At 43.1% G+C, this 27,941-nt stretch overlaps 1 protein-coding gene across 5 annotated transcripts; it reads left to right on the top strand.

Moving 5' to 3' along the window:
- The first annotated feature begins 44 nt into the window (after positions 1-44).
- LOC309607588 (glutathione S-transferase A4) lies at positions 45-15,616 on the top strand. 5 transcript variants are annotated; one of them, XM_082346287.1, is made up of 7 exons: positions 46-170; positions 1,142-1,246; positions 7,719-7,770; positions 9,255-9,387; positions 10,267-10,408; positions 11,974-12,105; positions 15,011-15,616. In XM_082346287.1, exons 2-7 carry the CDS (start codon positions 1,157-1,159, stop codon positions 15,131-15,133), a joined length of 672 nt encoding a protein of 223 aa, XP_082202413.1. In that variant the 5' UTR covers positions 46-170; positions 1,142-1,156; the 3' UTR covers positions 15,134-15,616. The 5 variants fall into 5 exon arrangements, with proteins under 5 accessions (XP_082202415.1, XP_082202414.1, XP_082202413.1 ...); XM_082346290.1 differs by lacking the exon at positions 46-170 and adding an exon at positions 839-899; XM_082346289.1 differs by lacking the exon at positions 11,974-12,105 and having other exon boundaries at positions 45-170.
- Positions 15,617-27,941: the final 12,325 nt, after the last annotated feature.

Below are 27,941 nucleotides of genomic sequence, written 5' to 3'. Positions count from 1 at the left end.
ATCCAGCATGCCTTGCAGGTGGGAGGGGCATGCTAAATAGTGCCGTGTCTATTGGTGAAATCCTCCGGAGCCTCGCCCACCGAGAGCGCCCCGGGCCTCCCACGGGTCGCCTGGCTGCAGACCGCTTGCTGGGGGCTTTGTGCGGTTCTGGTCACTCCGAGCGGACCCAGGTCTGTATCCCTTCTGCCGCCCCCACCTGCCCTTTCCCCTCGTCTTGTTTCTCCCGCCTCCGAGCTTCTCACTCTCCCTCCATCCCGGAACCACCCCCGCATTCCTCCTATTCCTGTCTTCCTGCCCCGGTCCTTTGCGCCCCCGCCCCCATCGGGGCAGACGGGGGCCCCTGGGCTGGGGTGGGGTCTTGCTTGGCTCGGTGTGCGTATCATGATTAACCCGCTCTGTGGAGTCGGCAACCCTGGGTGGAAGGCAGGGTCGGATGTTCCCCGGGGCGGGCCGCACGGGCTGAGCGGCCACGCGGAGCGCCGGGAGCCTATCTCGGCCGCCGATCGGTGGCCTGGGCGCACCCGGGGCTGGGGGCCCGTGTCCGGGCGGGGCGGGGGCGTGCAGGATCCGAGGCCGCCACCGCGGGCCTGCCCACCGACGCACGTCTTGCGGACAGTAGTAATCCTCGGCCTCCCTACCTCCCTGTTGCTGTGAGGCTCAAATCTGATGCGTGTGAAAGTGAATTTTTGCAGAGGTTCCACGGGTGTGTACGTCTCCTCCGCGGCCCTTGGCGTCTGGACTGTAAAGGCCGAATTTGGGAAATCTCAGATTTTCAAGGTCAAAGTATATGATGTTCTGATTCTGTGAAGTCCCATGCTGCTAGTACAGATAGATGTCTTTACAGCAAATGGCCCCAGCTTCCCAAGATCCAGAGTAATAAATCGTAACGATATGAAACGGTATGAAAGCCAAGTGTTTTGTTTTGTTTTGTTTTTAAGTTTTAAAATGGTGGTCTGTTTTTATTGAGTGAGGGAAAACGCAGTTAAAAAAAACCCACAAAATCCCTTCCCTTCCAACCACCACAAAACCCCCCAGTTTTCTGTGCCAAAATCCTGAATATTCATTTAGCGCCTGAGCTCTGGGCTGAGGACTCGAAATTGAGGCTGTTCTTTTGCGAGGAGCTGCTGCGTTTGTTTTTCAGAAAACCTGCAAGGCCATGATGGCTACGAAGCCCAAACTCCACTATCCAAATGGACGAGGCCGGATGGAATCCGTGCGATGGGTTTTAGCTGCCGCTGGAGTCGAGGTACCCTACCTATATGCTGTTTCTGCACAGATTTGTCCTACAACGTTGAGACTTGAGGGAAACGTCAATGGCGGAGCCCTGTCCTCTCCCACTAATATTACAGACCTGCTTCAGTGAGTCAGAAGAGTCCTTCCCCTCAAGACTTTTTCTTTTTATAAATGGAGTGTAGTTGATGAAATTGTATTTAACTTTCAGCTTTAATCATTGGCTTCTGATCTACCACCAGTAAATATTTATTAATGAGGAGAAAAGGAACGAACCTGCAATTTGCCAGTTAACAGCCAGAACTTTTGTGAATATAGAATCTCTAGGTGAATTTCGTATTTATTTCAGTGGCTTCAGACCGGCAGCCTTCCTATCTTGTCTGCATTCCTTCCTGTATGCTTTGGCCCACAATGGTTTTGGTCTTGTTTTTGTTCTGCTCTTGTAGCTTCTTATTTATGGAAATTTTCAAATACGAGCAAAGATAGGACATTGCCATGAGTTCCATGTACCTGTCACTCAGCTTCAACAACCATCAGCTTTATGCTAATCTTGTTTCATCTATCTCCTCCCCTCTGCTTGCTTTGTTGGGAATATTTTACGTTTCATCTGTGAGTACTTCAGTTTTGCTCTCTAAAAGATGAGCATTTTAAAACATAACCACGATACCATTATCGCACCCAACAAAATTAACAACAGTTCCTTATTATCACCTAACAATCTGATTGTCTCAAACAGGCCTTGTTTCAGTCTGGATCTAAATCAGGTCCACACATTGCATTTGATTACGTTTCGTTCATTATTTTAAAAAATCTGCAACATTTCCTCTGCATTTAAAAAAAAATAAACTTTGCATTTGGAAATAATTTCAGATTAATAGAAAAGTTCTAAAGATAGTGCAGAGTGTTCCCATGTAACTGTCTCTGTCTCCCTTAATGAAAACATCTTACCTAACCACATCAAAACCAAGAAATTAACATTGGTGCATAACTAAGCTACAGACTTTATTCAAATCTGATTGGTTTTTCCACTAATGTCCTTTTACTATTCCAGGATCCAACATTGTGTTTAGTCATTATGTTTCTTTAGCTTTCCTCCATCTGTGACAGTTTCTTAGTCTTTCCTTTATTTCACCACCTTGACAGTCTTGAAAAGTATTGGTTAGGTTTTTTGTAGAATACTCCACATTTTGGGTTTGTCTGATGTTTTTCTCATGATTAGACCGGGTTTGAGGGAAGAAGACCACGGAGTGAAGTGTCCTTCTTATTACATGATATGAGGGGTTACAGGACATCATGAGTCGTCACTGGTGCAGTTAAGCCTGGTCACTTGGCTCCTTCATTCATCAACTAATTTTCCCTCTGTTCTTTGGAAGAGAATCATTAAATTCTGCCCACACTCCCAAGGATGGGAATTAAGCTCTCCCTCCTGGTATCTGCATTTAGAATTCTTATGTAAGGAAGATTTGTCTCCCCCCCCCCATTTATTTATTTATTCCATCATTTATTTATATCAGCATGAATTTAAGTATATTTATTTTATCCTTTCGATTAAAATTCAATAATTCTTTTGTTGCTCAAATAGTTCCAGCTTTGGCCATTGGGGCTCTTTCAGGTTGGCTCCTATGTCCTTTCCATGTAGCCCTTTTTACTTTTTTATTTTCCTTCAGCATTTTCTCACTTTCTGACACTCTAAGATGCTCCAGGCTCATCTTGTATTTTCCTTGCCCTAGCCCTAGTACTTCTCCAAAGAGCCCTGGTCCCTTTTATTAGAAAATGGTATTAGCAGCCAAGATCTGGGTGCTAAGTGTCTGCATTTGTTTCTGGTGCCATTTGTGGAAGAAACTGCGTTTAGAATGCACCCCATTCTGGATTTGGCGGCTTTACTCTCATTTTAACATGTTCTATTCTCTATATTTCCTGTAAACTACTAGTTGGATCCAGAAGTCTGATCAAATCCAGGCTCCTTTTTTTCTTTCTATCTCTGTTTTTTTTTTTCCTGCCAGACTGCGGCAGAGGTGATACTGCAATCATATTTCTCTTGTGCGACATCCGGGGTGCATGATGTCTGCCTGTCTCGTTTTCAGCGTTGCTGAGTTTGATCAGTGTGTTCCTGTGACCTTAGCCTGTTCCACACAGTATGAAGTTTCCTCCATCACCCTTTCAAGTGTCTTTTGCAGCTTTGATCATCACCATTGTTAGAGGTTACAAAATGGTGATTTTTCTATTCTGTCATTTCACCTAAATTTATTAACTGTGATACTCTTGTAAAGAGTAATTGTTCACTGATTAACTACTTAATTACCTTGAAGTACAGTTCAAATAAGAAAAGCAGGATAATTGCTTGATTCTGCCACTTATCAATTTTCAGAATAATGAGTCGTTACCCTAGCAACCTCCAGAGGTGACAAATGAGGGTTGACGTGTTTGGGGTTTTGTTTCTTATTGTTGGTTTGGTTTGGTTTTGGTTTCCTTGCCTATCATTATAACTCACCACACAGTGTTTTTACAGTTTTCTAAATTAGTCTATATCATTTTTATATACAAATTCTGATTTCTGACTTCTCTTGAGAAGTTGGAAGATCTAATGATCCTGGAGCCTCATTCCCATAGGGCAGCAATTGCTGCTTCTGAGTAGGGACGGTCCCTAGAGATGGACCTTTCGAGTCCGCATAGTCCCCACCATTCCCTATTGTCTCAGGACATATTTTCTAATTGTGTTAAGAGGAAAGTGAAACAATTCTTGATCCTTTGACTTGAACCTAGTCAGCTGATTTATGTCACCTGTCTAACCCCTGTATGCTTCTGAGTTTGCAGTTATTTAATAGGTTTTGAAGAGGGTGTCTTATATGTGTATGTACTAGAATCCCGTGTCAAAGCTCCTCTTCCCTAGCTTCATTCTGCCCCTCCTACTCTGCTGTGAGTCAGCATTCTTGGTTACAGTCATAGAAGCCCAACCCTAAGTAAGAAAAACAAAAAGGAACATGGGTCATGTGATCTACCTACCCTCAACCAGGCAGGCAGGTGGGGTACAGTAATTAGCCCAGCGTGGTTCTCAAGCCCACTCCTCTGACCAGGGTGGAGGGAGCTAGACTGGCCTCCCTCACGAGGGCTGACCACATGGTTTGCAGGAACAATTCCCAAAAGGTGGTACCAGGCGTCCCTGTCCTTTCTGTGCCCAGTGACATTTTCAGCTGCATTTGTGCTCATACAGATCTGAAACAGGAGGGCCAGGCTGGCAGCCACTGGATGAGTTCATGATTCCCAGGGTCACGGTGTCGGTTAGAGCCTGATGTGTAAAGCATACGCATCCCAGTAACTAGGTGCCTCACACCTGCTGAGAGACAGCGTGGCCTAATTCAGGGAGTCAGTCCTCCATCTCACGCTTGGTTTGAGTCCTCAGACCTTGCTCTGTGCTGGGTGCTGCTTCTTGGCTGCTTGGAGCTTCATGGGCCCAGAGACCACCCCCACCCCAAACCTGGTCACATCCTCCCTGTGGAGAGGGCGATGAACAGCGTAAAAGAGAAGATGTGAAGGCCACTAACTCCTCATTCAGGACTTCTGGGCAGTTCACTTAGAAGAAGGGGGTGTGTGAAGAGGGAGCGCGTGGTGTGGACGCAGGCACTTCTCCAAGGAGCCCAGTGGGAACAGCACCCCATCAGGGCACAGAGAGGGCTGACTGTGTGGATGAAGCTGCACGCTGTCTGTCCTTACAGCCCGCAGCAGCGGGCACACAGTCGCCAGCTCCTCTGAGCTCTGCCTGCTGACTTTTTCCCTTCCTCCCTCTCCTACCCTCTAATCTCCTGTTCTGGTGCTAGATTCTTCTTACAGACCAAGTTGTATAAACTTTGACTGAAGAGAGTTTCTCTGGTGAGAGAGAGCATGCATTTTGCTACGTGTTCCCAGAAGTCAAAAACCAGAATCGGAACAATTTGGAAGGAATTAAAAAAAAAAGTTTTTTAATTAAAGTATAGTTGATTTCGGGTGTACAGCAAAGTGATCCAGTTATATATATCTTGCACATTATTTTCCATTATAGCTTATAACAAGATATTGAATATAGTTCCCTGTGCTGTACAGTATGTCCTTTTGTTTATCTATTTGATATATAGTAGTGTGTATCTGCTAATCCCAAACTCCTAATTTATCCCTCCCCCACCCCCTTTCCCCCCTGGTAACCATAAGTTTGTTTTCTATGTATATGAGTCCGTTTCTGTTTTGTAAATAAGTTCATTTGTGTCATTTTTTTTTTTAGATTCCACATATAAGTGATATCATATGATATTTGTCTTTCTCTGTCTGACTTACTTTGCTTAGTATGTTAATCTCTAGGTCCATCCATGTTGCTTGGAAGGACTCGTTTTTTTAAAATGTACATTTCTGGTCTCTCCCAACTACTGGATGTGAATCTCTGAGGGAAGAGCCTAGAGACACACGCACACACACACACTTCCCCATGTGCTTTATAAATGATCGTGGTCATAAAAGTGTGAGAGCCGTGGTGCAGAGGGAACACCACCAGCATCACACCTGACCAGCTGGGCATTTGGACAAATGCCTAGAACATTCTTGCCCTGAAGTTAGTGCTTCCTGGGCCACAGATGGAGTGCCTCTAGGGGCATTGAGGCCCCGTCCTCACACGGGAGGACGCTGGGAGTAGGAGAAGCCATGCCTACACATCCTGATGCCCGGTGAGGCGGAAGAGAGAATGGCCACGTCTATGCTGTCAGCTCTGCCCCTCCTGGGATGATGGGGCAGCGCAGGGAGAGACGCTGGTGGGGAACCATCTGGGGACTCAGTGGGCACGTGAAGGGCATCAGTACATTAGCACGAGTTTTATCTATCACAAGAAAAGAAACTTTTCAGTGTTTTTCCCCGCCGCCCCCCCCCCAGCCTTTTAGTTTGAAAACTTGAAAACCTACAGAAAAGTTGTAATAGTACAATGGACACCTTTTAACTAAATGAACCAGTTGTTAACATTTTGCCACATTTGCTTCCTTCCCTCTTCTCTCTCTGCTTTATTTATTCTTAATCACTTGAAAGTAAGTTGCAGACATCTGCATGTATCTCCCTGTTAAGAAAGAAAGAAATCATTGTTCTAATAACCGCAATATCACTGTCACAATTAAGAAAGTTAACACTAACTTTACAACATCTAATATACAATGCATATTCAGAAGTTCCCTCTCGTCCCCCAAAAGTCTATGTAACTGTTACTTAACTATTTAGCAGTTATAACTGCCCCTCCCCCCATCCAGGATCTAGTCAAGGTTCAGATATTTGGTGGTTATTTCTCCAGTCTCTTTTCATCTATCAATAGAACAGAACCTGCATTTTGTTCGTTTCTTCCCTACCCTTCACTTAACAGAAAAGGAATGTGTGAAGGAGGAATTGACTCTCTTGCATGAATTTCTGCCAACAGAAGTAAAGAATCAGTTATGTGACTTGGAGGCCAAATGACGTAAAGAATTATCAGAAGAGGGCTACCTGGCTAAAGTCGATTCCCTTTTAAATAAAGATTTGCCCTTGAGAGCAGAATTCATGCTTTTGGTCGGGAAGAGCATAGATGGCTAGGAAACGGGAGCCAGAGAAGTAGTGAGGACCACAGAGTGGGAACAGCAGAGGCAGAAAGTCCCCCAGACCAGTTTCCAAACGTTGCACGTCCTGGAGGAGCTTAAAAACAAAACAGGCCATTTATGTTACAGAGTGTCCCACATCTTGGATATGCCCCATTTTCACCTTGCAGTTTGATCCAAGTTAAATCGGTTGTTGAGCTTTCTGCAGTGGTGCAGTGTCCTCACTGTGTCACAGCAGGGAGCACGTGATGTCTCAGGGTGTCCCCCAGTGGGGAGCTGAGTTTGACCACTTGGTTAGGTGGATGGTGGGATCTCCAGATCTGCAGAGATGTGTTTTCTTTGTCATAATAAGGAACTTGTGGGGTGCCACTTTGAGATTGTGTGAATATTCTATGGCCCATGACCCAATGATTTCAGCATCCATTATGATCCTTATTAGAATCAGTTATTACATTATGGGGTGAAAATTGGTGATTTTCTAATTTTACCATTAATTAGGAATAATTCTACATTAATTAGTGCTAATTCTGTAAAAGAGAGCTTTCCTTCTCCCTTTTATTTTAGAATCATCATTTATGGACACAGGGGTTTTTTTTTGTTGTGTTCTAATCCATAACTGATATCACTCTTTTCGATACTTAAATTGTCCCAGATGTGGCTAGAGAATCCCTCGGGTAGGGTCCTGCGTGCCTTTGCTTTTGACATATCCATTAGTCTTTGAGTACGTCCTCACTTTCTGACATAACAGAGTCAACCTTTTCTTCTGGGAGTCCAGTGATATTTAGAAACAAGATGTGGGTACTGAGTATGCTCTTTCTCTCTGCTTTTGAGGCAGTTTAACTTGGTATTTTCAGTCCTGAACCTGTAATGACATTTCGCTTCTTTTTTTGGGGGGGGGTGTCTTTTTGAATTTAGTTTGATGAAGAATTTTTAGAAACAAAAGAACAGTTGCAGAAGTTGCAGGATGGTGAGTATCAACATGTATTACTGTCGGTAATGCTGATTTTCTTTTCTAAGAACCCGTATTTACGTGGAAGGGCAAAGATACTGCTGACACTAAGCATCCAGACCAGTATCCTAAAACCAGACAAGCAAGAGGGAACAGTAGCCGAAATTGCCAGGAAGTCTCTTCGTATTCAGTAGTTCTATAAAAGCTGGCGAAAGGGAAGGAGCAGTTCCTCCCTCCGTCCCAGTGGGCAGCCCTTCTCCACCTCTCTCTCGTCCCCCGCCCTCCTCTACCTTTCCCCCCTTTCTTCCTCTCCCTCATCCCTTCCCTCCTCATTTTCCACCTCCTCCGAATTACCTGAGGCATCTGCACCTGCTTGAAGTACGCAGATAAAAGTCACCATTTACACTGGGCCGCTTTCTGAAATAAGTACCAAACAGGTGTGACATCAGTGAAAGGCCCCCTTTTAACTCCTGGTCACACCCTCCCTCCACACCCAGGCCCCTGTAAGCATCCTCCCTCCCGGCCATCAGCAGGGTCCTGAGGCCCAACTCAAGGCTCCTCGGAGAGGGGCCAGCTCTGCAGGGCTGTGATGCCCCCGTCATGAGTGACACTGCCTGGCGTCACCAGGCCGGTGCTGAGTACACATCTCCCCTCGACCCGCGTGTGCCCCCAAGCCTCGAGCCCCCCCAGGGCTGGGCTGTATGCTATACTTGCAGCTCTCCCCAACGTTTGGTGTGGGGAAAGTGTTTGAGACAGGCTTCTTGAAGAAAGTAGTGGGTTACTTTTTGACCAGTGACAACGTACTTGGTGGTAGGTGGTCTGTGGTAGTGGACGCCTGTACGTGAGTATCAGCTGGTGACTTAGGTTTCATGATCAGATTGTCAAAGCAGTGCAGTCATAGAACATTCTAGAGTGATGGGAATGTTCTCTTCTGCAATGGCCAGCGCAGGAGCCACCAGCCACATGTGGCTTTTGAGCACTTGTAATGTGTCCAGGGCGACTAACGAAGTGAGTTTTAAATTCTTCAAAAGTTTGATTAATTTAGAGTTCCCTGGTGGCCTCGTGGTTAGGATTCTGGGCTTTCACCGCTGTGGGCCCAGGTTCAGTCCCTGGTCAGGGGACTGAGATCCTACAAGCTGTGCATTGCAGCCACACACACAAAAATTGATTAACTTAAATTTGGGTTTAAGTATACACACGCCGCTTACTGGCTACTGTATTGGCCCGCGCACCTCTAAAAAAAATGTCTTCACGACGTTTCCCCTACCCTTTGTCACTGAGGCTAGGTGTTCTTCCTGGGGTGAAAATCAAAAGGGAAGATTTGGATCAATGCTAGTCTTCAGGCTTGTTTTATGGCTAAATCTGCACCCCTGAATGAAGTTGGGGGAGCTTTACACTGTTTCCTAAGGCTGTGATCCCACTGTCCCTTTTCATTCAGCAGAGCATGTTTTGATGGGGGTGCAGGGAAGAGATCACTTCTAACTCTGGGCTTCCATTCCCAGGTAACCACCTGCTGTTCCAACAAGTGCCAATGGTTGAAATTGATGGGATGAAGCTAGTGCAGACCCGGAGCATCCTCCACTATATAGCGGACAAGCACCATCTCTTCGGCAAAGATCTCAAGGAGAGAACCCTGTACTGTGGCCCCTCTGGCGTGTTCTCACTAGTCCGCTTACCAATGCTTAACTGATTAGTCGTCCTCTACAGCACACCCGTCCACTTCATGTCCTGTGTCGTTAGTGGGAACAGGGAACAAACGCCCAGAAAGGTCGTCAAGACCAGCTGGAAAATCAGTACAGAGAATCTGAGTAAAACGAGAGAAAAGAATTGAATTCAGATATTAGAGCCTGTGTCTGGGGTGTGGCGCAGGTTTCAACATGTTTAAATGCTTTGATAGTTTTTTATACCTTTCTTGCAAATGTATTATCGCTGAGTATTAGGAATAGGAAGCTGCTGTGACATTCAAGGCCCAGGATACTGTGCACTGGATTATAATTTGAACTCAGAGCCTGGTCCTTGTACCTCCTGGATCATGACCCAGGGCAAAGTGTTACGCTCCAGTGTCCTGATGAGTTTCCAGTATGATGGGGATAATAACAGCACATGCCTCCTAATGCCATAGGATTCAGTGAAATATCGGATATAGAGTGTTTAGCACCGTGCCTGGTACACACCAAGCATCCTATAAATGATACCCACTATTTTTACAAATGTGAAGCTCCACCTGCACCAAGCCTAGGTGCTGGAGTGAGGGTGGCGGAGTAGGGGCCAGGAGAAAGGACATTCGTGGCTCTTGTGCTTTGAGATGTATGACAGGTTTTTCTGAAAGAGTTTTCTGGATCACAGCTAGAATTGACTTTGCATCTTTGCTCTAAAGGGACAGGTGGAGATGAATGCTTCTTGGTGTTTAAGTTGCCAGAGCCTTAAGAGAAAAACACTCTGGATACTTAGTTGTGGAAGCCAGTGAGTTCAAAGAGAGGGGTGACTGAGAAAACGCTTTTTTGTGTTTTGAAGGATTGACATGTATGTGGAGGGAACCCTGGATCTTCTGGAACTGATTATCATGCATCCTTTCCTCAAACCAGACGATCAGCAAAAGGAAGTGGTGAACATGGCCCAGAAGGCTATAATTAGATACTTTCCTGTGTTCGAAAAGGTAGGTGGCAGTGAAGCCTGTGAACATGGCATCACCAGACCACAAACGCCCCTTTCTGCTCAGGCAGAGTAAAGCTGAGCCCTGCTAGACCAACCTCCTGGACTCCTGAGGGCTCACAGGTGCCATCAAGCACAAAGCCAGGATGTCTTGGAGCCGCTCAGACTCTTCCAGAGTCTTCCATATTTTCTGGGAAAAATATGAGCTCACCCATGTGTGCATTGTCATGCTTACATTCGCCAGGTGCCACCTTGTGCAGGATACAGAAGAGAAGAAGCCACCTACTTCATTCATTCTTTCATCATCCTACCTGATAGTTTGGTATAAAGAGAAGAACCATTGCTGTTTTATTTCTCTTCCCTGTGCTCTTTTTGTTTTCTCTTCTGTTACTTCTTGTCTCATTGCCATATCTGTTTTTCTGAGCTTCAAACTCCTCCTCTCTTTTCCTCAACTGAGAGGGACTATTTTAAATGCTTCAATTAAAAAACAAGAGAACGTGAAAATCTGGAATTGGCAGACTTCCTCTGGCCATTGATGTGGAATTAGATGTAAGAAGGAGGAGAGATATTTTCTGAGTGTTTCTGTCCTTGGTTTCGTGGCCTCTTGCCCACAGGCAGTTTGTGAACGTAAAATACGATGATGCAGAAATGTGCTGGGACGAGGGAGGAACAGGTGCCTTGGAGAAGGGTCACTGCCGGTTCCTCTGTCCCTGTGGCCCAGACTGTGTCAGGGCTCCACCGAACATATGAGCTAAATAATTGTCACCTTCTTTTTACCCATAATGAAATAGAATCACAGAGAGACTGGGTGACATGCCTAAGACAGGAGCCAGGACTGCAACTCTGGACTCTTCATCCTCTCCCTGTCCAGCTCCAGTAGCTCTGTTTGATTTGGAGTCATATTAGAGTCCTTGTCACACACACGTAAACACACACTCACACTCACGGGCATCCGCAAAGGGCACCTTCGCTGTTCTACCACTATTCCTTGCCCCTTCCCGATCACCATCTATTCCTATGAATCTCTGCACCTGTGTTACTCTCAAAATGAGAGTCAGGATGAACTCTCATTCTTTTAATTTTCCCTGTCTTAGAAGACGTGAAAGGAAGCCTGCTTTTTTACTGTCATGTCTAGTTTATGACTGTGAGTCCTGACACACAGAAACACAGAACTGGCAAATGAGATTAGACTCCTTGGACAGGACCAGTGGCTTTACGTCTTACATCACTTCCCCTGAATGCATCAGGGCTAATTCTTTTCTGTAGATACATTTATGGAATAGAGGTATCCTTTTAAAGCCCTGGATGCTAAATCTAGAATTAATATTTCCTTCCCCTTTTTAGGGTCTCATTCTGCTGTAAAGCAGATACTTAAGGATGCTTTCATTTCTACACCTTTTTCACTGTCTCCCTCTCATATAGGGAACTTCTTAGTTGATGTTATTCGTAAAAGGATAAAAGGACAAGGTCGTCGTTTCAGCCCTTCTCAGATACTGCACTGATTCCACAGCTCCATCATTTTCTCCATCTCAAGTACTATAACCAATGTAAAATGTTTATACCCTGCAGGTTTTACGGGGTCATGGACAAAGGTTTCTTGTTGGTAATCAGCTGAGCCTTGCAGACATAATTCTACTCCAGACCATTTTGGCTCTAGAAGAGAAAATTCCTAATATCCTGTCTGCCTTTCCTCACCTCCAGGTACATAAAACAACGTTTGAGAAGACTGGCCCAGAACTCTTAGGCCTTCCTTCGATATCTGTTGTTTGGTAGGCTGTGTATGGGTGTGTGTGCGCATGTGTGTGTGTAATTCTTTCAGGTTCTAGTTAGTAAAATGAAATGAAGGTGCAGACTTGAAATTGGTTTTCTGGTTCCCAGACCCTTAGAGCTGAAAGATCGTTTACATGTGAAAGAAGTTGTCCCTCGGTATTGTTGCGTGACTACACTCTTGCAACGAACTCCATACACAGTTTGCCAGTAGGGACCTGCTGGAGACGTAGTTGTAGGGACCAGGGGCTGCTCATCTACTTGTGCTGGATGTGCTGACGGGAGGACCCGAGAGTCACCATCAAAAACAGCCTTGTCATCAGGGTGTGGCTCCCTTTCTCAGAAATCACATGGTCTCAAATTGGAAATGTTGTAGCCTGAGTTCTGAGAGCTAATAAGAGGCACCCTAAACATCACCCCAGAGAATTCTCACCATTATTCTTCCTCAAATTCCAAGGACAGACTTGTGTGCGTGACTCAGTTGATGTTTCGGTGTTATTCTTGCAGGATCGATCATAGAATTTAGAAGCAGAAAAGGGCTTTAAAAAGCAAGTTTCATCCGATGCCTTCAATATATTGAATACATATGAAGAAATAGAGACCCAGGGTAAAGACGTCAGCAGCCTGATGGCCTCGTTAGTGGGTGTCTCAACTTTGTCTAGAATCTTAGCATTTTATCTCCAAATGCAATGGGCTTTCTTCTGTGCTGGTGGGTTGGCCCCTTGAGCCAAATCAGGCCTGCCACGTGTTTTTTTATCACTCTTGAGCTAAGAGTGGTTTTTACGTTTTTAAATGGTTGAAAAAATATCAAAAGAATAGTGATACTTCATGACACATGAAATTATATGAAGTTCGAATTTCAGTGTCCGTAAATACCTTTCATTGGCACAAAGCCAGGCCCGTTCATTTATGCATTGTCTAAGGCTGCTTTTGTGCTACCACAGCAGAGTTGAGTTGTTCTGATACAGACCGTATGGCCTGCAAAGCCTAGAATATTTACTAACTGGTCCTTTATAGAAAAAGGTTGCCAATCCCTATAAAGACCAGATGGACACATCTTTGACCAAGTTATCAAAAGCCAAGAGAGACACACACTAAATCTCCAAAGAGTAACACATATACTTAAAAAAAATTTTTTTTTCCAAGTCTAGTGAACATCATTTTGACATACTAATGAGGACAGCAACCACCGGTTAAATACATACACCCAGAAAATGAGAACAGAAATCTTCAACAAGGCAAACAGCCATTATATAGTTTAGCTCTCTGTTCCTTTCTTCCTGCAGGCACAGAGATGGACATTTTACAGTTTGACTTTAATACCAGTAGATCCCTGAAATGGCCCAAGGACCTGTGGATATTTTCCATCCATGATGCTAACAATTTGTTTTTTAAATCCCAGGTACTTCTGTGTAAACAAATTTAATACCTGAACAGGTCAAGTATCAATATTAAAGGACTTCAGAATCTAACACCAGATCTGATTAAATTAAAGGGTCACTCCTGCATTGATTAAAGGGGAAAAAAAATAGTCAAAAGTCACAAAAGTTTTATTATACATGACATGTGTAAGCCCCAGATAAATCTTGAAATGATAAATCCTTTGGAAAAAGCTTCTAATTATTGGTAATAACACAAATAATACAAATACCGTAATACAAATGGTTCAAATAAGTAATAAGAAGAGAAGATTGTCATATTTACATAGAATTAATTGACATAATTATTAGTTTTTGTTAATATTAGTGATATATGTATGAATGTTTCTGTATGTTTGTATGCCTGCTTAATTAAGGCTGTGCTTTGTACATAGTATACATTTAATAAATAGTAGCTTTTTAAATCAATGACCTCTTTATTTTGAAAGATTTTGTTAGAATAATTATATATGATGGATATACAGTTCTTCGTGTAGTTCAGAATTTTCACCAGATCAAATGGATTTTTCTTCTTAATTACTGAAAATTGGTAAGATTTGACTCTATGAATGAAAAATAAGATTTTTTTTCTTCCATTACAGTTTACGTGAATATCTGGTATCTGATAACTGAGCCCTAGGCTACAAAAAATGCAACTGGCCATCTTTCACACATAGCCAGAAAGAGGATTCATTTGTTAATAGGAGTAAAAATGTCAAGGCAGCTGAATCTTAAAATGTAACTTGTACTATCTGATGAATTTTTGAAACAATTTTATTTAAATGACTTTTATTTAAATGCATTTTTTCTGAGATCAATACATTTGAGGTACTTCCTATGTCTTTTTCATCCTTCCTTTTTTCCTTTAAGCAAGTATACGCCTATCCTAAGTATCTTTTTTATTTTTCTGTCTCTGAAAAGAGTTCACATCTCAGTATGAACCGTGAGATTTGTATAGAGCCTGGCCTAGATTCCAGCCACTGTTGGCAGAGATTATAAATGATCATACCAAGAGATCAGACCCTAAACAGGTGCTGGATGACAGTTCTATTTGGGTCTCTATAGCAAATATTTATTGAACGTATTCTGATGGACCATTTTGGGGTTTTTTTTTTGTCTATTTTTTTATTGAAGCATAGTTGATTTACAGGGTTGTGTTAATTTCTGCTGTACAGCAAAGTGACTCAGTTATACACATATTTATATACATTCTTTTTTATATTCTTTTCTATTGTGGTTTATCCCAGGATATTGAATATAGTTCCCTGTGCTATACAGTAGGAACTTGTTGTTTATCCATTCTATACGTAATAGTTTGCATCTGCTAACCTCAAACTGATGGGCCATTTTGCACCGCCCTATTGTCGTAGAAATGAATACCTTTGCTTTTAGCCTTGAACTTTTGCGTTTTCCCTTTTCAGGAGTTCACAGTGAAAATAAGTAATATCCCTACAATTAAGAAATTCCTTGAACCTGGCAGCAAGAGGAAGCCTCCTCCAGATGACATCTACGTGAGAACCGTGTACAACATCTTCATGCCGTAGGACAGCAGCAAGGCTGTGAGTGAGCGCTGTCCCCCAGAAATCGCTGTGTCCACAGTTGTGTCTTAATTGAAGCCAGGCTGCCGTGATCCAGCTCTGTCGTGGTGCTGTGTACATTGTTCCTAAGTTGGTCTTTCATGTCAAGGAGATCTCTTCTAGAAACATCAACCTTTTTTGTCCAGTGAGTGATTGTTACGGGACCTCTTCTGAAAACCTTTTTGGAGGGGCCGGCATTTAAGTTAGATCTGCTTTGTCTACTCATTTCCTGGTAACGAGGATGGGTAGGACTTCATGTTGTCCCCTGAGCTTCTTTTCTCCTCTCCTTATCCCATTCTCAACCCCCTCCAGTCTCTTCCTGTTTTTAGTGTCTAATAACAATGGAATTCACTAGATAGTGAGTAACTCTCCTCTGAGCTATAATAATAATAGATCCATGGTAGTAACGAATGCCATTGATATTTGCCAAAATAAAGGATTTACAATTCATTGCCCTGCTGCTAGAGTTTTTAAATTAAATCGTTTGGAATACGTTCACATGGTTCAAATATCAAAAAAGTATAAAAGGCTATACAGTTGGAAGTGTTCTTTTCAGCCCTGTCCCCCCAGTTTTCTTTGGTTCTGCTCCCTACAGGCAAACATCATTATCATTCCAGTTATATTTGACACAAGTATAAGAGAATATAAATATATTTAACTTTTGTCCTCTTACTACCCAAATGGTTATTTGGAGGCTTCTAATTTTTTGCATTTCAGAACTAAAAGTATGGCTTGTTAATACTGCTTTAAACATGTGTTGACTTACATCTCAAATATTAATTGACCACCTGTTATGTGCCAAGCATGGTGCCAGGAGACAAAACCCTAGATCAGAGGCCCTGCTTTAGAAGAAATTCACCACGCAGTAGGCAAGATAGATGTGTCAACAGCAGAAGTAATTTTAGAAAAGAAAGAATTGCCGCTTTGAGAGTATCTAATAATTAGGAATTTAAAAACTGGAAAAAGGCAAGTGTTTGATCCACGTCTCATAAAGTGGACACACTCATTCCTTACTACAGGAGGGATTTTTGCCCAGATGTGCAAAACAGACAGTTGTGAGGTGATCCTTAATGCCTGTCACAGTCAATGCAAGCCCCTCAGGGTTTTATTAGAGGAAAACGCAACGCAGACGTGAAGACTGTTCTCTGTCTTCACATTTTCACAATGCAAGCACTCTGTCGTCGCTCTAATATTTAGAACTACTGAAGGAGCAAAGGCAGGGCAGCAGGTGCACCACCGGGCAGGCCCGAGGAGCATTGGTGGTCCCGGCTGATGTTTCCGCCAGCTTCCTGGGAGCAAGAGAACAAAAAGAAGAAAATGGGGATGGGGATGCAGTAAAGAGTCTCACCTTTCCCAGAGACAGGTCTGGCCTTGGCTTCTTGGAGGTGATCTCTAAGCCTTGGAATCTATCCTGCCATTTTGGTGGGATTTTACTATCCAGAGACATGCCTGATAGTAGTATCTTTGTTTGCCGGGGGCCCTGGGCCAGCCAGATAACAACTGTATGATTTCGGGCGTAGGCTTTGAGCCGCACCAACAATGTGATGTTGGGCAGGGGCTCCGGGTCATGTGGTGTCAGCTCCACTCTGGAGGGGCTGGAGACAGATCAGCCACGTGGGCGGTCAGTCATGCCCACGCGATGGCGCTCCTGTAAAATTCTGGACTCAGGCGCAGGTGGGCTTCCCCGGTGACAGAATTCTGTTGTCACACCTGCTTGTCAGGAGGAGTTAGCGCTGTCCATGGCTCTGCAGAGTGAAGACCTCTGGGCGCTCCGAGCCTGGAACACTCCTGGACTCTGCCCTGTGCGTCTCTTCCCTGGGCCGATTTTTATCTGTATCCTCTCCGTGTAATAAACCGAAGCTGTGAGTATGACCATTTTCTGTGAGTTCTGTGAGTACTTCCAGCAGATTACCAGACCTGAGGGTGTTTGGGGGACACTCCCTGAACCTGCAGTTGGTTTCTGAGCGAGGGCGGTCTTTTGGATTTCTCCTTCCGACTCTTCAGGGAGGGTAAACGCTTTACACTCATTTGGAGATTAATTTACACGTGGGAACCAGACATTGACTTGATAACACCGAAGGGTCTCTATCATTGAGTTTTATGGGATGGCAAGAAATTTGAGCTGTTATAAGACCATTTGGGTGGGATTTTACTACCCAGGGCCACTGCCTGATACTATTACTCAAGGGCCTGCTGTGTAGACTGTAAGCCATAGCGCAAACAGTGCTTTGGGAGTTTTAATTCTCGTAGACACAAGAGGGCCCTCAAGGCTGGCTCTTTGAGAAAACAACCAGGGAGGAAGTTGGCTTCTGCACTGAATTGGAGGATTAGAGAAAATAAGTACGAGAGGCCAAGCCGCTTCCTGTGAAGACAGGTTCCCACATCGTTCTGCTCACGGTTACATGAGCTGAAATCGTGCAGTTGACTTCCCATGCTGGAAACAAGCTCCCCTTCCCCATCCTGCACAGGTGGAGTCCCCCAGCTTTTGGGTCCAGACCCTTTAGTCTCAACACCCTCCACCCTCCCATCTTCACGAGCCACCAGACTCCGGTAAAAGAGCAGGCGGTCAGGCAGCGGATTGTTGTCCTCAAAGACATCAGTGTGTTGAGCGTTCAGGAATGAACTAGGACCCGTGAGGCAGGGAGCCGGAGCAGAGGGGACCCACGAGGCTCACCGGCTAGACGCCACAGCAGCTGAGCCAACGGGGTAAAAGTGCACACCTTCGTGGGTCCTCCAGCGTCTGGGACAAAACGGGGAGCTGGACGGTGTGGGGCTCTGGTGTCTGACAGAGGAGGAGCTGCAGCGCCTAATGAGCCTGGGACCCAGCCTAAGCCACTCAGAGGGGCTTTGGCAGACTGGGTACCCGAAGGAACACCTGACGCTCCAGACCAGGCGCCTGGGGGGCGGGGCGATGCATGGAGGTGCCAGGCTCCTGGGGACGGGTCAGCAGAAGGTGAATTCCAGGGGGCCCCAGCTCTCGTACCTGCTCATGTTCCCTTTTTGTTGTATTTGCCTTTTGTAATTTTTACCCAAATTGTTTGCCCAGAAGATTCCATGGTCGGCTCCTTGCTCTATTAGTGCCAACATCCCCACCTAAGGGAACCCTCTGATCACGAACTCTGTAGCTCACCCCACACACTCCATACCTCTGTCTCACCACCCTATTTTATTTTCTTCAGAGCACTCGACACCCCCTGGCAATCTTCTCTGTTTAATCAATCTGTGTCTTTATATTTAAAGTGGGTTTCTTAGGGAAAACATAGAATTGGGTCTTAAGCCACTCACGATAGCCTCTGTCTTAAAATTGGTGTATTTAAGACATTCACATTTAAAATGATTATTGATGTAGTTGCATTAATCTCTACCAGGTCTGTGGCTGTTTCCTACTTGTTGCCCTGGTTCTTTGTTTCTCCCCCCACCTTTTTTTGTCTTCCACTCTTTTTCTGCCTTCTCTGGTTTTATTTTATTTTTTTTTAATTTATTTTTTTTTCACACACTGTATTTTATTTTTACAAGAGATAAATAAACTGACACCAAGCATTGTAAATGGATGACCACAACAAAAGCAACAATGATTGCAATGACCAAACACAAAACACACTCATACTATGTCATAATATTGACATTCAGTCCAGTAATCCTCCACTGTAACAGCTCCTTTACTTTGCAGTGCTTCTGTGGTTTTAATTGAGCATTTTATATGATTCCATTTTCTCTCCTCTCTTAGCATGTCAGTTATAGTTGTTTGTTTTTTTTTAAAGTTTTAGTGGTTGTTCTACAGTTTCCAATATGTATATACAACTGCACTAAGACCACTTTCAAATAACACTATACCACTTCACAGGTAGTGCAGGTACCTTATACCTATATTCCCAATTCCTCCCTCCTACCACTTATAACACTATGGTCGTAGATTTCATTTATTCATAAGCTATAATCATGTGATATATTGTTACCATTATTATTTTGAATACACTGCATTTATTTATGTATTTATACTGCCTATCTTCCCCAACTAGAATGTAAGCACCACCGATGACACTGGGTCTGTCATGCCTACCATTGTAGACCCAGGGCCTAAAACGGTACCTGGCACAGAGTGGTACTTAGTAAATATTTGTTGAATGAGCTAGTGGAATCTTACTTTCTTCTTACTTGAGTATCTTGATGCTCTATCAAATACCCAAACAAGGGATGTAAAGTGAAGCCCCAGTAGTGTGTACAAACTGGAATGCTCATTGGCCAATCCCTTGAGGGGGTGGAGCTTTCAATTAGAAAGGAAAGGGTTATAAACCCTCACTTAATCCACCCACAGCACCCCGAGACAAGAGCCAGGAAAAGCTAAGGTTAGTGGTGACGTTCTTATCCACTCTTTTTGGCCTTGGTTGGATAGTTTTTGTGGCCAAATTTGCAACTTGTAGTTAGCTTTTGTTTTAACTTTATGGTTAACTTAATGACAATTATTTCTAAACTTGTCTATATCAAATAAAAGGCAGAGATATTTTTTCTTTCGAGTCGATACATAAATGAAAACGAGAGGCAAATGTACATCTAGACAAAGCCTTTGAAGACTTTCATTGCTTGTGCATGAAATGTGCATAATATCATACGTTAAAATGCCTCCCACACCATGTCGCACGTTAAATGTAATTTCAAAAATAAGTATGTAAGAGTCAGGTGGTGCTTCAGTTGATAACACGCTTGGTAGAACTGAAACATTTATTAATTCTTGAGCCATTACATTTTTTTCCTCCTCGGCCAAACCTCATATTTTTGGACACAGTTGGAAAGAACACAGGCATCACCCACTCTGTGCCAGCTGCCTAACGGGTAAACTCAACCTCCTGCCTTCCTCGTATGCTTGGAAGATTCAGTCCAAATGATGTGACACTGGGGTGGTCTTCCTCTGGGGTCCTGCCTCCCCAGGGGATGGCACCAAGTTGAAAGCAGGAGTATCTAAGTCAAGTCCAGACACAAATTTTTCTAAGACTTGCCCCAGTCTTTAAACAGCAGTGGGCCATGTAGTGGTTCACTTTGTTTATTCCCCAAGCAACCTGGGATGAAGTCTCCTTCTCGGCTCAGCTGTATTTTTCATTTAAGTAAGTTCGTTAGCCTTGGGGAGATGTCAATATGAATCAATCCATTAGACCCTAACGGAAAGGAAATTTCGTTTCTATAACTGAAATATAGGGCTCTCCACAGAAGATGCTTATTAGCATGTGAGCTTGGAACAGAACTACCTCCCTAAGCATCCTATTACATAAGTAACCCCTACTCCCTCCCCACCCTGGAATAGGGTTCAGTTGTTTGTGTCTTAAAAATGCCATATAAACACTTGAGCTCTTTTTCCCGGGGGCTAGTTCCCTGTAGGATACTTTCCCTTTGGTAGCATGTCAAATCCAACTAATTAATATGTCAAATCCAACCAAATAAGTATTTTGCTAATATGTCATAAATAGAAAAATAGAAGAGAAATCATTCATAATCAATTAAAAATGGACTTTCATCAGTATCTTATAGTTTTCTGCATACAGGTCTTTTGCCTCCTTAGGTAGGTTTATTCCTAGGTGTTTTATTCTTTTTGTTGCAATGGTAAATGGTATTGTTTCCTTAATTTCTCTTTCTGATCTTTCGTTGTTAGTGTATAGGAATGCAAGAGATTTCTGTGCATTAATTTTGTATCCTGCGACTTTACTAAATTCATTGATTAGCTCTAGTAGTTTTCTGATGGCAGCTTTAGGATTTTCTATGTATAGTATTATGTCATCGGCAAACAGTGACAGTCTTACCTATTCTTTTCCAATGTGGATTCCTTTTATTTCTTTTTCTTCTCTGATTGCCGTGGCTAGGACTTCCAAAACTGTGTTGAATAATAGTGGTGAGAGTGGACACCCTTGTCTTGTTCCTGATCTTAGAGGAAATGCTTTCAGTTTTTCACCATTGAGAATAATGTTTGCTGTGGGTTTGTTATATATCAAAAAAAAAAAAAACCCCAATCAAAAAATGGGCAGAAGACCTAAATAGACATTCTCCAAAGAAGACATGCAGATGGCCAACACACACATGTAAAGATGCTCAACGTCACTAATTATTAGAGAAATGCAAATCAAAACTACAAGGAGGTATCACCTCACACTGGTCAGAATGGCCATCATCAAAAAATCTACAAACAATAAATGCTGGAGAGGGTGTGCAGAAAGGGGAACCCTGATGCACTGTTAGTGGGCATGTAAATTGATACAGCCACTATGGAGAACAGTATGGAGGGTTCTTAAAAAACTAAAAATAAGACTACCATATGACCCAGCAATCCCACTACTGGGCATATACCCAGAGAAAACCAAAATTCAAAAAGACTCATGCACCCCAATGTTCATTGCAGCACTATTTACAATAGTCAGGACATGGAAGCAACCTAAGTGTCCATCAACAGAGGAATGGATAAAGAAGATGTGGTACATATATACGCTGGACTATCACTCAGCCATAAAGAGGAATGAAATTGGGTCATTTGTAGAGACATGGATGGACCTAGAGACTGTCATACAGAGTGAAGTAAGAAAGAGAAAAATAAATATTGTATGTTAACGCATATATGTGGAATCTAGAAAAATGGTATAGATGATCTTATTTGCAGAGCCGAAATAGACATAGACCTACAGAACGATTGTATGGATACCAAGGGGGAAAGGTGGGGGTGGGAGGAATTGGGAGATTGGGATTGACATATATACACTATTGATACTATGTATAAGATAGATAACTAACGAGAACCTACTGCATAGCACGGGGAACTCTACTCAGTGCTCTGTGGTGACTTAAATGGGAAGGAAATCAAAAAAAGAGGGGATATATGTATACGTATAGCTGATTCATTTTGCTGTACAGTAGAAACTAACACAGCAATGTAAAGCAACTATATTCCACTAAAAATTAATTTTTTAAAAATGGGCTGTAATATTAAAGCTATACTGAAAGTCTTGGTTGTGCTGTTAATATTGCTCTTTCAACTTTAACATATTCTCTTTCTGAAACATTATACACTTAAAGCTAGGATAATGCTACATCTTTCCAAACTAGCATATTTAAATTCTGTGGGGAATACAGGATTCTCTCGGAGAATTTTTTGTCTTAGTGATGGATTTTGATCTTGCTGGTTGTCATGAAGCTAGGCAGTTCTTATCCATTGGAGAAGCCAGAGTAAATGTCAAGGATATTTCTAGTGATAATAGATTTAGAATTGGCATCTTGCACAACATTGTAAAGCAATTTTACTCCAATAAAAAAAAGAACTGGCGTCTTGTATTTTGACCCCAAGCATCTGCTAAAACTGGCAACTTCTTAAATTAATCCCTTAAAACTTTCGTTATCTAGAAAATTCAATAAAAGCCTGCTTTTTGCCTAACTGAAATCAAGAAAAATGTGCATTGTTTTGCCTAAATTGTCCAGAACGACTGTTAATATTATCAGTAGAATTTCACCCCAAAAAGACTGGCTGATTTCCCAACGTGTGTGTTCAGCAGATAGGAGCACAGGGCGAATGAATACAAGGGAAGAGAAATAAGACCAGAAAGGTTGTTAAAACTGGAGGAAACGAAGATGATCTAATTCTGAACCAACTCTTCATTTTAGAGTTGAGGAAAGTGACATCTCTTCCAGACCTGCCCAAGGCTGGAACCTACACACCTGGTACTTAAACCTGGGGATTGGAGGAGGCCTCACATCTTAGGAATTCTTTTTATAAAGGAGGTCAATATAAATGATCTAACATGGGAAATGTACTTATAATTCTCCCTAATTCCCTCTCCCCTTCCCTTTCTCTGGTCTTAGCCTCATACACTCCTGCACATCACAATTTGCTCAGCCTGCTTTTTTTTTTTTTAGTTAATGATTTTATTTTATTTTTTTTGGCTGCGTTGGGTCTTCATTGCTGTGCACAGGCTCTCTGCAGTTGTGGTGAGCGGGGGCTACTCTTCGTTGCAGTGCGCGGGCTTCTTATTGTGGTGGCTTCTCTTGTTGCAGAGCATGGGCTCTAGGGTACACGGGCTTCAGTACCTGTGGCACGTGGGCCCAGTTGCTCCGCGGCATGTGGGATCTTCCCAGACCAGGGCTCAAACCCGTGTCCTCTACATTGGCAGGCGGATTCTTAACCACTGCACCACCAGGCAAGTCCATCAGCCTGCTTTTTAAACGTCAGATTCTGCACTTTGTGCCTGCCCAGCAGACCCTGGGAGAACCTGGGGCCACACACTGAGCCCCAGGTCTAGTTTAGTTGGGTTTTCACTCTAGACCTGGCTTCTCAAACTCGATTTTAGTTACAGGCACACCTTGTTTTATTGTGCTCCGCATATACTGCGTTTTTTACAAATGGAAGTTTTTGAGACAACACTGCTTCAAGAAGTTTATCAGCATCATTTTTTTGTAATAAATTTATTGATTGATTGATTGATTTTTGGGTGTGTTGGGTCTTCGTTTCTGTGCGAGGGCTTTCTCTAGTTGCGGCGAGCGGGGGCCACTCTTCACGGTGCGCGGGCCTCTCATTGTCGCAGCCTCTCTTGTTGCAGAGCACAGGCTCCAGACGCGCAGGCTCAGTAGTTGTGGCTTACGGGCCTAGTTGCTCCGCGGCATGTGGGATCTTCCCAGACCAGAGCTCGAACCCTTGTCCCCTGCATTGGCAGGCAGATTCTCAACCACTGCGCCACCAGGGAAGCCCTCAGCATCATTTTTCCAATCAGCATTTGCTCACTTTGTGTCTCTGTGCTGCATTTTGGTAATTCTCGGGGTATTTCGAAACTTTTCATTATTACTGTAATTGTTATGGTGATCAGTGATCTTTGATGTTACTACTGCAAGAAGATTATGACTTGCTGAAGGTTCAGGTGATGGCCAGAATTTTTTTAGCAATTAAATGTTTTCTAATTAATATATGTACATTGTTTTTTTAGACATAATGCTACTGCACACTTAATAGACTACAGTATAGTATGAACATAACTTTTACAGCCACTGGGAAACCAAAAACATGTCGTGTGACTCACTTTATTGCAATATTCGCTTTATTGCTGTGGTCTGGAACTGAACCCACAATTTCTCTGAGATCTGCCTGTGTACAAGTGAATCACCTGGGGAGCTTGTGAAAAATGCAGACTCTGATTCAGTAGATCTGGCCCAGGGACTGAGATTCTACATTTCTAACAAAGTTCCCAGGTAAAGCTGATGCTGGTCCAAAATTACACTTCTAGAGAATGCCTTCCCCTCCTTTTCGAAGCAAAATTGACTTTTTTCTCACATGTGAATATTGCTGCAATCTGGAGATACAGATATGTGAGTGTGTGTGTGTGTGTGTGTGTGTGTGTGTGTGCGTGCGCCATTTCTTGAGTCCTTACTATGTTCAGCAATTTGCACACATCACATTTCCATCACTAAACAAATGAATTAGGAACTATGAGGAAACTGTAGCTGAGAGAGGTTAAAAAAACTTGCTCAAATGAGAGGGAGAGCTGAAATTTGGATGTAGGTCTTTGTTTTTCCTGGTACCCAGAACCAAACTCAGATATGTGTTCTTCCACATTTTCTAAAAGATATTTAAAATTTTTTATTTTATCTGCTCAAATTTTCTGCCCACTGGTTTTTTTTTTTTTTTTTTTTGGGGCCACTGTTTTAATTGTTGATTCTTGTTTTTATTATTGATATATAAGAGTTCTTCATATATTCTGGATGAGTCCCTTTATCAGATATGCTTTACAAATAATTTCTCCCAATATTTGGCTTGCCTTTTCTTTTTCTTAAAAATGCCTTTTGAAGAGCAAAGTTTTAAATACTGATAAGTGCAATTTTTTAAAGTTGTGGCTTATGCTTTCTATTTTTTATCAAATAAATCATTGCTTACTTTATGGTCACAAAAAAAAGGGAAAAGAAAAAAAAAAAAAGATTTAGGGCATGTTTGTAACCCAAGGACCACACTCCCACAATCCAAAGGTTGTCATGCCATTATGGCTGCTTTCTGTCCACCTTGCCTTGGGCACCTGGGGCTCTGGGTGGGGCCGTGCATACCCCTGCTCATCTCAGGGAAAGCTGCACCCAGGTGAAGTTCAACAGCCTTCAGAGGTGGGGTCTCATTTCCCAAGGTCTAAAGTTTCATGCGCGGAGCCTACTTGGAGAACCAGGTGTGTTTAATTCAGGACAAACCTGTCGGTCAAGGTCAGTACAAAAAGCAGAGTTGAAGAGGTGGGCGTGAGTTTAGACTTAGCTTGACCCCCTGGGTTCTGGTTCTTCTAGCAGCTGTGTTCTCAGAGTGTTTGCATTTTTGGTGAAATCCAGAAAGAACTCCTTTGTTCCCGGCTTCTTCATTTCCCACGGGCAGAATGAATATTTCCATTGCACCTGTTCTTGTAAGCTTTGACAATGTACTTTTTTTAACAATAAGAATTGGGTTTACTTTTTGAAGCATAAACTTGGTCCTCTGTATTACCAAACTGTTGTTTATCCTAATCTTTGTTTAAATTCATTAGAGGTCAAGGAAAAAGGACTAAAGGACTTGGTTTAGGCCCTTAATCTATTATGCCATGGGGCAGGGAAGGGAGGGGCTGAAATAAACAAACATATTTATATATACCTATTCTGTAATATATACCTATTCCTGTAATACTATATTATGCTTTTATTAAACACTTATTTCATTCTGACTTACCTCTTGGTAGTCTGGATATTTCCATCACTAGATATAAGGTTTGTAAGGTTTTCGATGACAGGAACTGCATCTTATTTATCTTTGTGTGCTTGGAGTGTCCAAACCTACAACTGTAGCCAGAGAAGGAGCTCCATGAATGTTTGATGTTGAAAGAAAGAATGACAGATCCAACACAGAAATCTTAACAAATGAAGAAACTTGTCTCTCAAAGTGGCACACTGAAGTAAAAGCCACCGTGTGTCGGGGATAACACGGGGCTGCTTCTGTAGGAGGTGGAGGAAACATGCCAAGATCCCTGCCTCCCAGGAGCTGGCCGTCTCCTTAGGGTCTTGCAGTGCTGTATCCCGGGGAGCAGTTGGCTCTTGGCTAGGGTGTGAGATTGTAAAAGATATCGGGCCCCTCCTCTGTCTCTGCTATTCTAGAAGGAACAGTTCCTCCTGGGGGGGGGGGGGTTGGGGTGGGGACTGCAGTCCTGCTGAGATGCCATCGTTCACCTGGGACCCCAATTCAGAACGTTGTGGAGCCCAGGCTGAGCGGTGAGCAAGGGCAGCTGGCTGGCTAGAGACAGCCATCAATGGGGCACACAGACATTTGCTGAGACTTTTACACGAAGTAGGGGCTGGTTATTAACAACCAGAAAAAAATTTCCTTCTTTTGGGCAGGAAGGTAGGATTGCAGACTACAGTCCTGTTTATCTAAGGTGGGGTCTCCTTCATTGTAACCCTGGGCTTTGGGGGCCACCTTGGGCACCAGGGAAGGTTTGGAGGTGGTGGCGGGGAGGGGAGTGATCCTGTCCCTTGGAATCTCGTTCTGGATTCCTGACTTACATCCTGCAACCTCCTACGTGCCTTGAGAATGTGCGAGGGGTGAGCAGAAGTAAGTGGGGGAAAATGGTGAGCGCAAAGAGTCACATAAAATTCCCAAATACGCTTCCATACGGCAGCAAACCACGTGCTCCATTTAATGCTCACAATCACAAATGAAGGCAAAAGCCACACCAGATTTTACTTTCTAAGTATCTTCTATTGCAATATTGAATCAAATTTCCAAAAGTTTTAGCTCCCTTTTACAAATATCAATTGCATTTGTGACAAACACTTAAAAAGCACATATAAAACAGGCCACTCAGCATAAAAAACTCTAAGAAAACACTAAATCCACTTGTAATTTGATTAAAGAGAAATGGAAGACTCTACTTGATATGGGTGAGATATCATGGTATGTATTTTTTTTAATATCTTTATTGCAGTATAATTGCTTTACATTGTTGTGTTAGTTTCTGCTGTATAACAAAGTGAATCAGCTATATGTATACGTATATCCCCATATCCCCTCCCTCTTGCATTTCCCTCCCACCCTCCTTATCCCACCCCTCTAGGTGGTCGCAAAGCACTGAGCTGGTCTCTCTGTGCTGTGCAGCTGCTTCCCACTAGCTATCTATTTTACATTTGGTATTGTATATATGTCCATGCTACTCTCTCACTTCGTCCCAGCTTACCCTTCCCCCTCCCCGTGTCCTCAAGTCCATCCTCTACGTCTGCGCCTTTATTCCTGTCCTGCCCCTAGGTTCATCAGAACCTTTTTTTTTTTTAGATTCCATATATATGTGTTAGCATACAGTATTTGTTTTTCTCTTTCTGACTTACTTCACTCTGTATGACAGACCCATCCATCTCACTACAAATAACTCAATTTCGTTTCTTTTTATGGCTGAGTAACATTCCATTGTATATATGTACCACATCTTCTTTATCCATTCATCTGTCGATGGACACTTAGGTTGCTTCCATGTCCTGACTATTGTAAATAGTGCTGCAGTGAACATTGGGGTTTATGTGTCTTTTTGAATTATGGTTTTCTCTGGATATATGCCCAGTAGTGGAATTGCTGGGTCGTATGGTAGTTCTATTTTTAGTTTTCTAAGGAACCTCCATACTGTTCTCCATAGTGGCTGTATCAATTTACATTGCCACCAACAGTGCAAGAGGGTTCCCTTTTCTCCACACTCTCTCCAACATTTATTGTTTGTAGATTTTTTGATGATGGCCATTCTGACCAGTGTGAGGTGATACCTCATTGTAGTTT

Source organism: Balaenoptera borealis (assembly GCF_965194805.1).
Source record: "Balaenoptera borealis genome assembly, chromosome: 12".
Lineage (NCBI taxonomy): Eukaryota > Metazoa > Chordata > Mammalia > Artiodactyla > Balaenopteridae > Balaenoptera > Balaenoptera borealis.
This window is presented reverse-complemented; position numbering and strand designations above follow the sequence as displayed.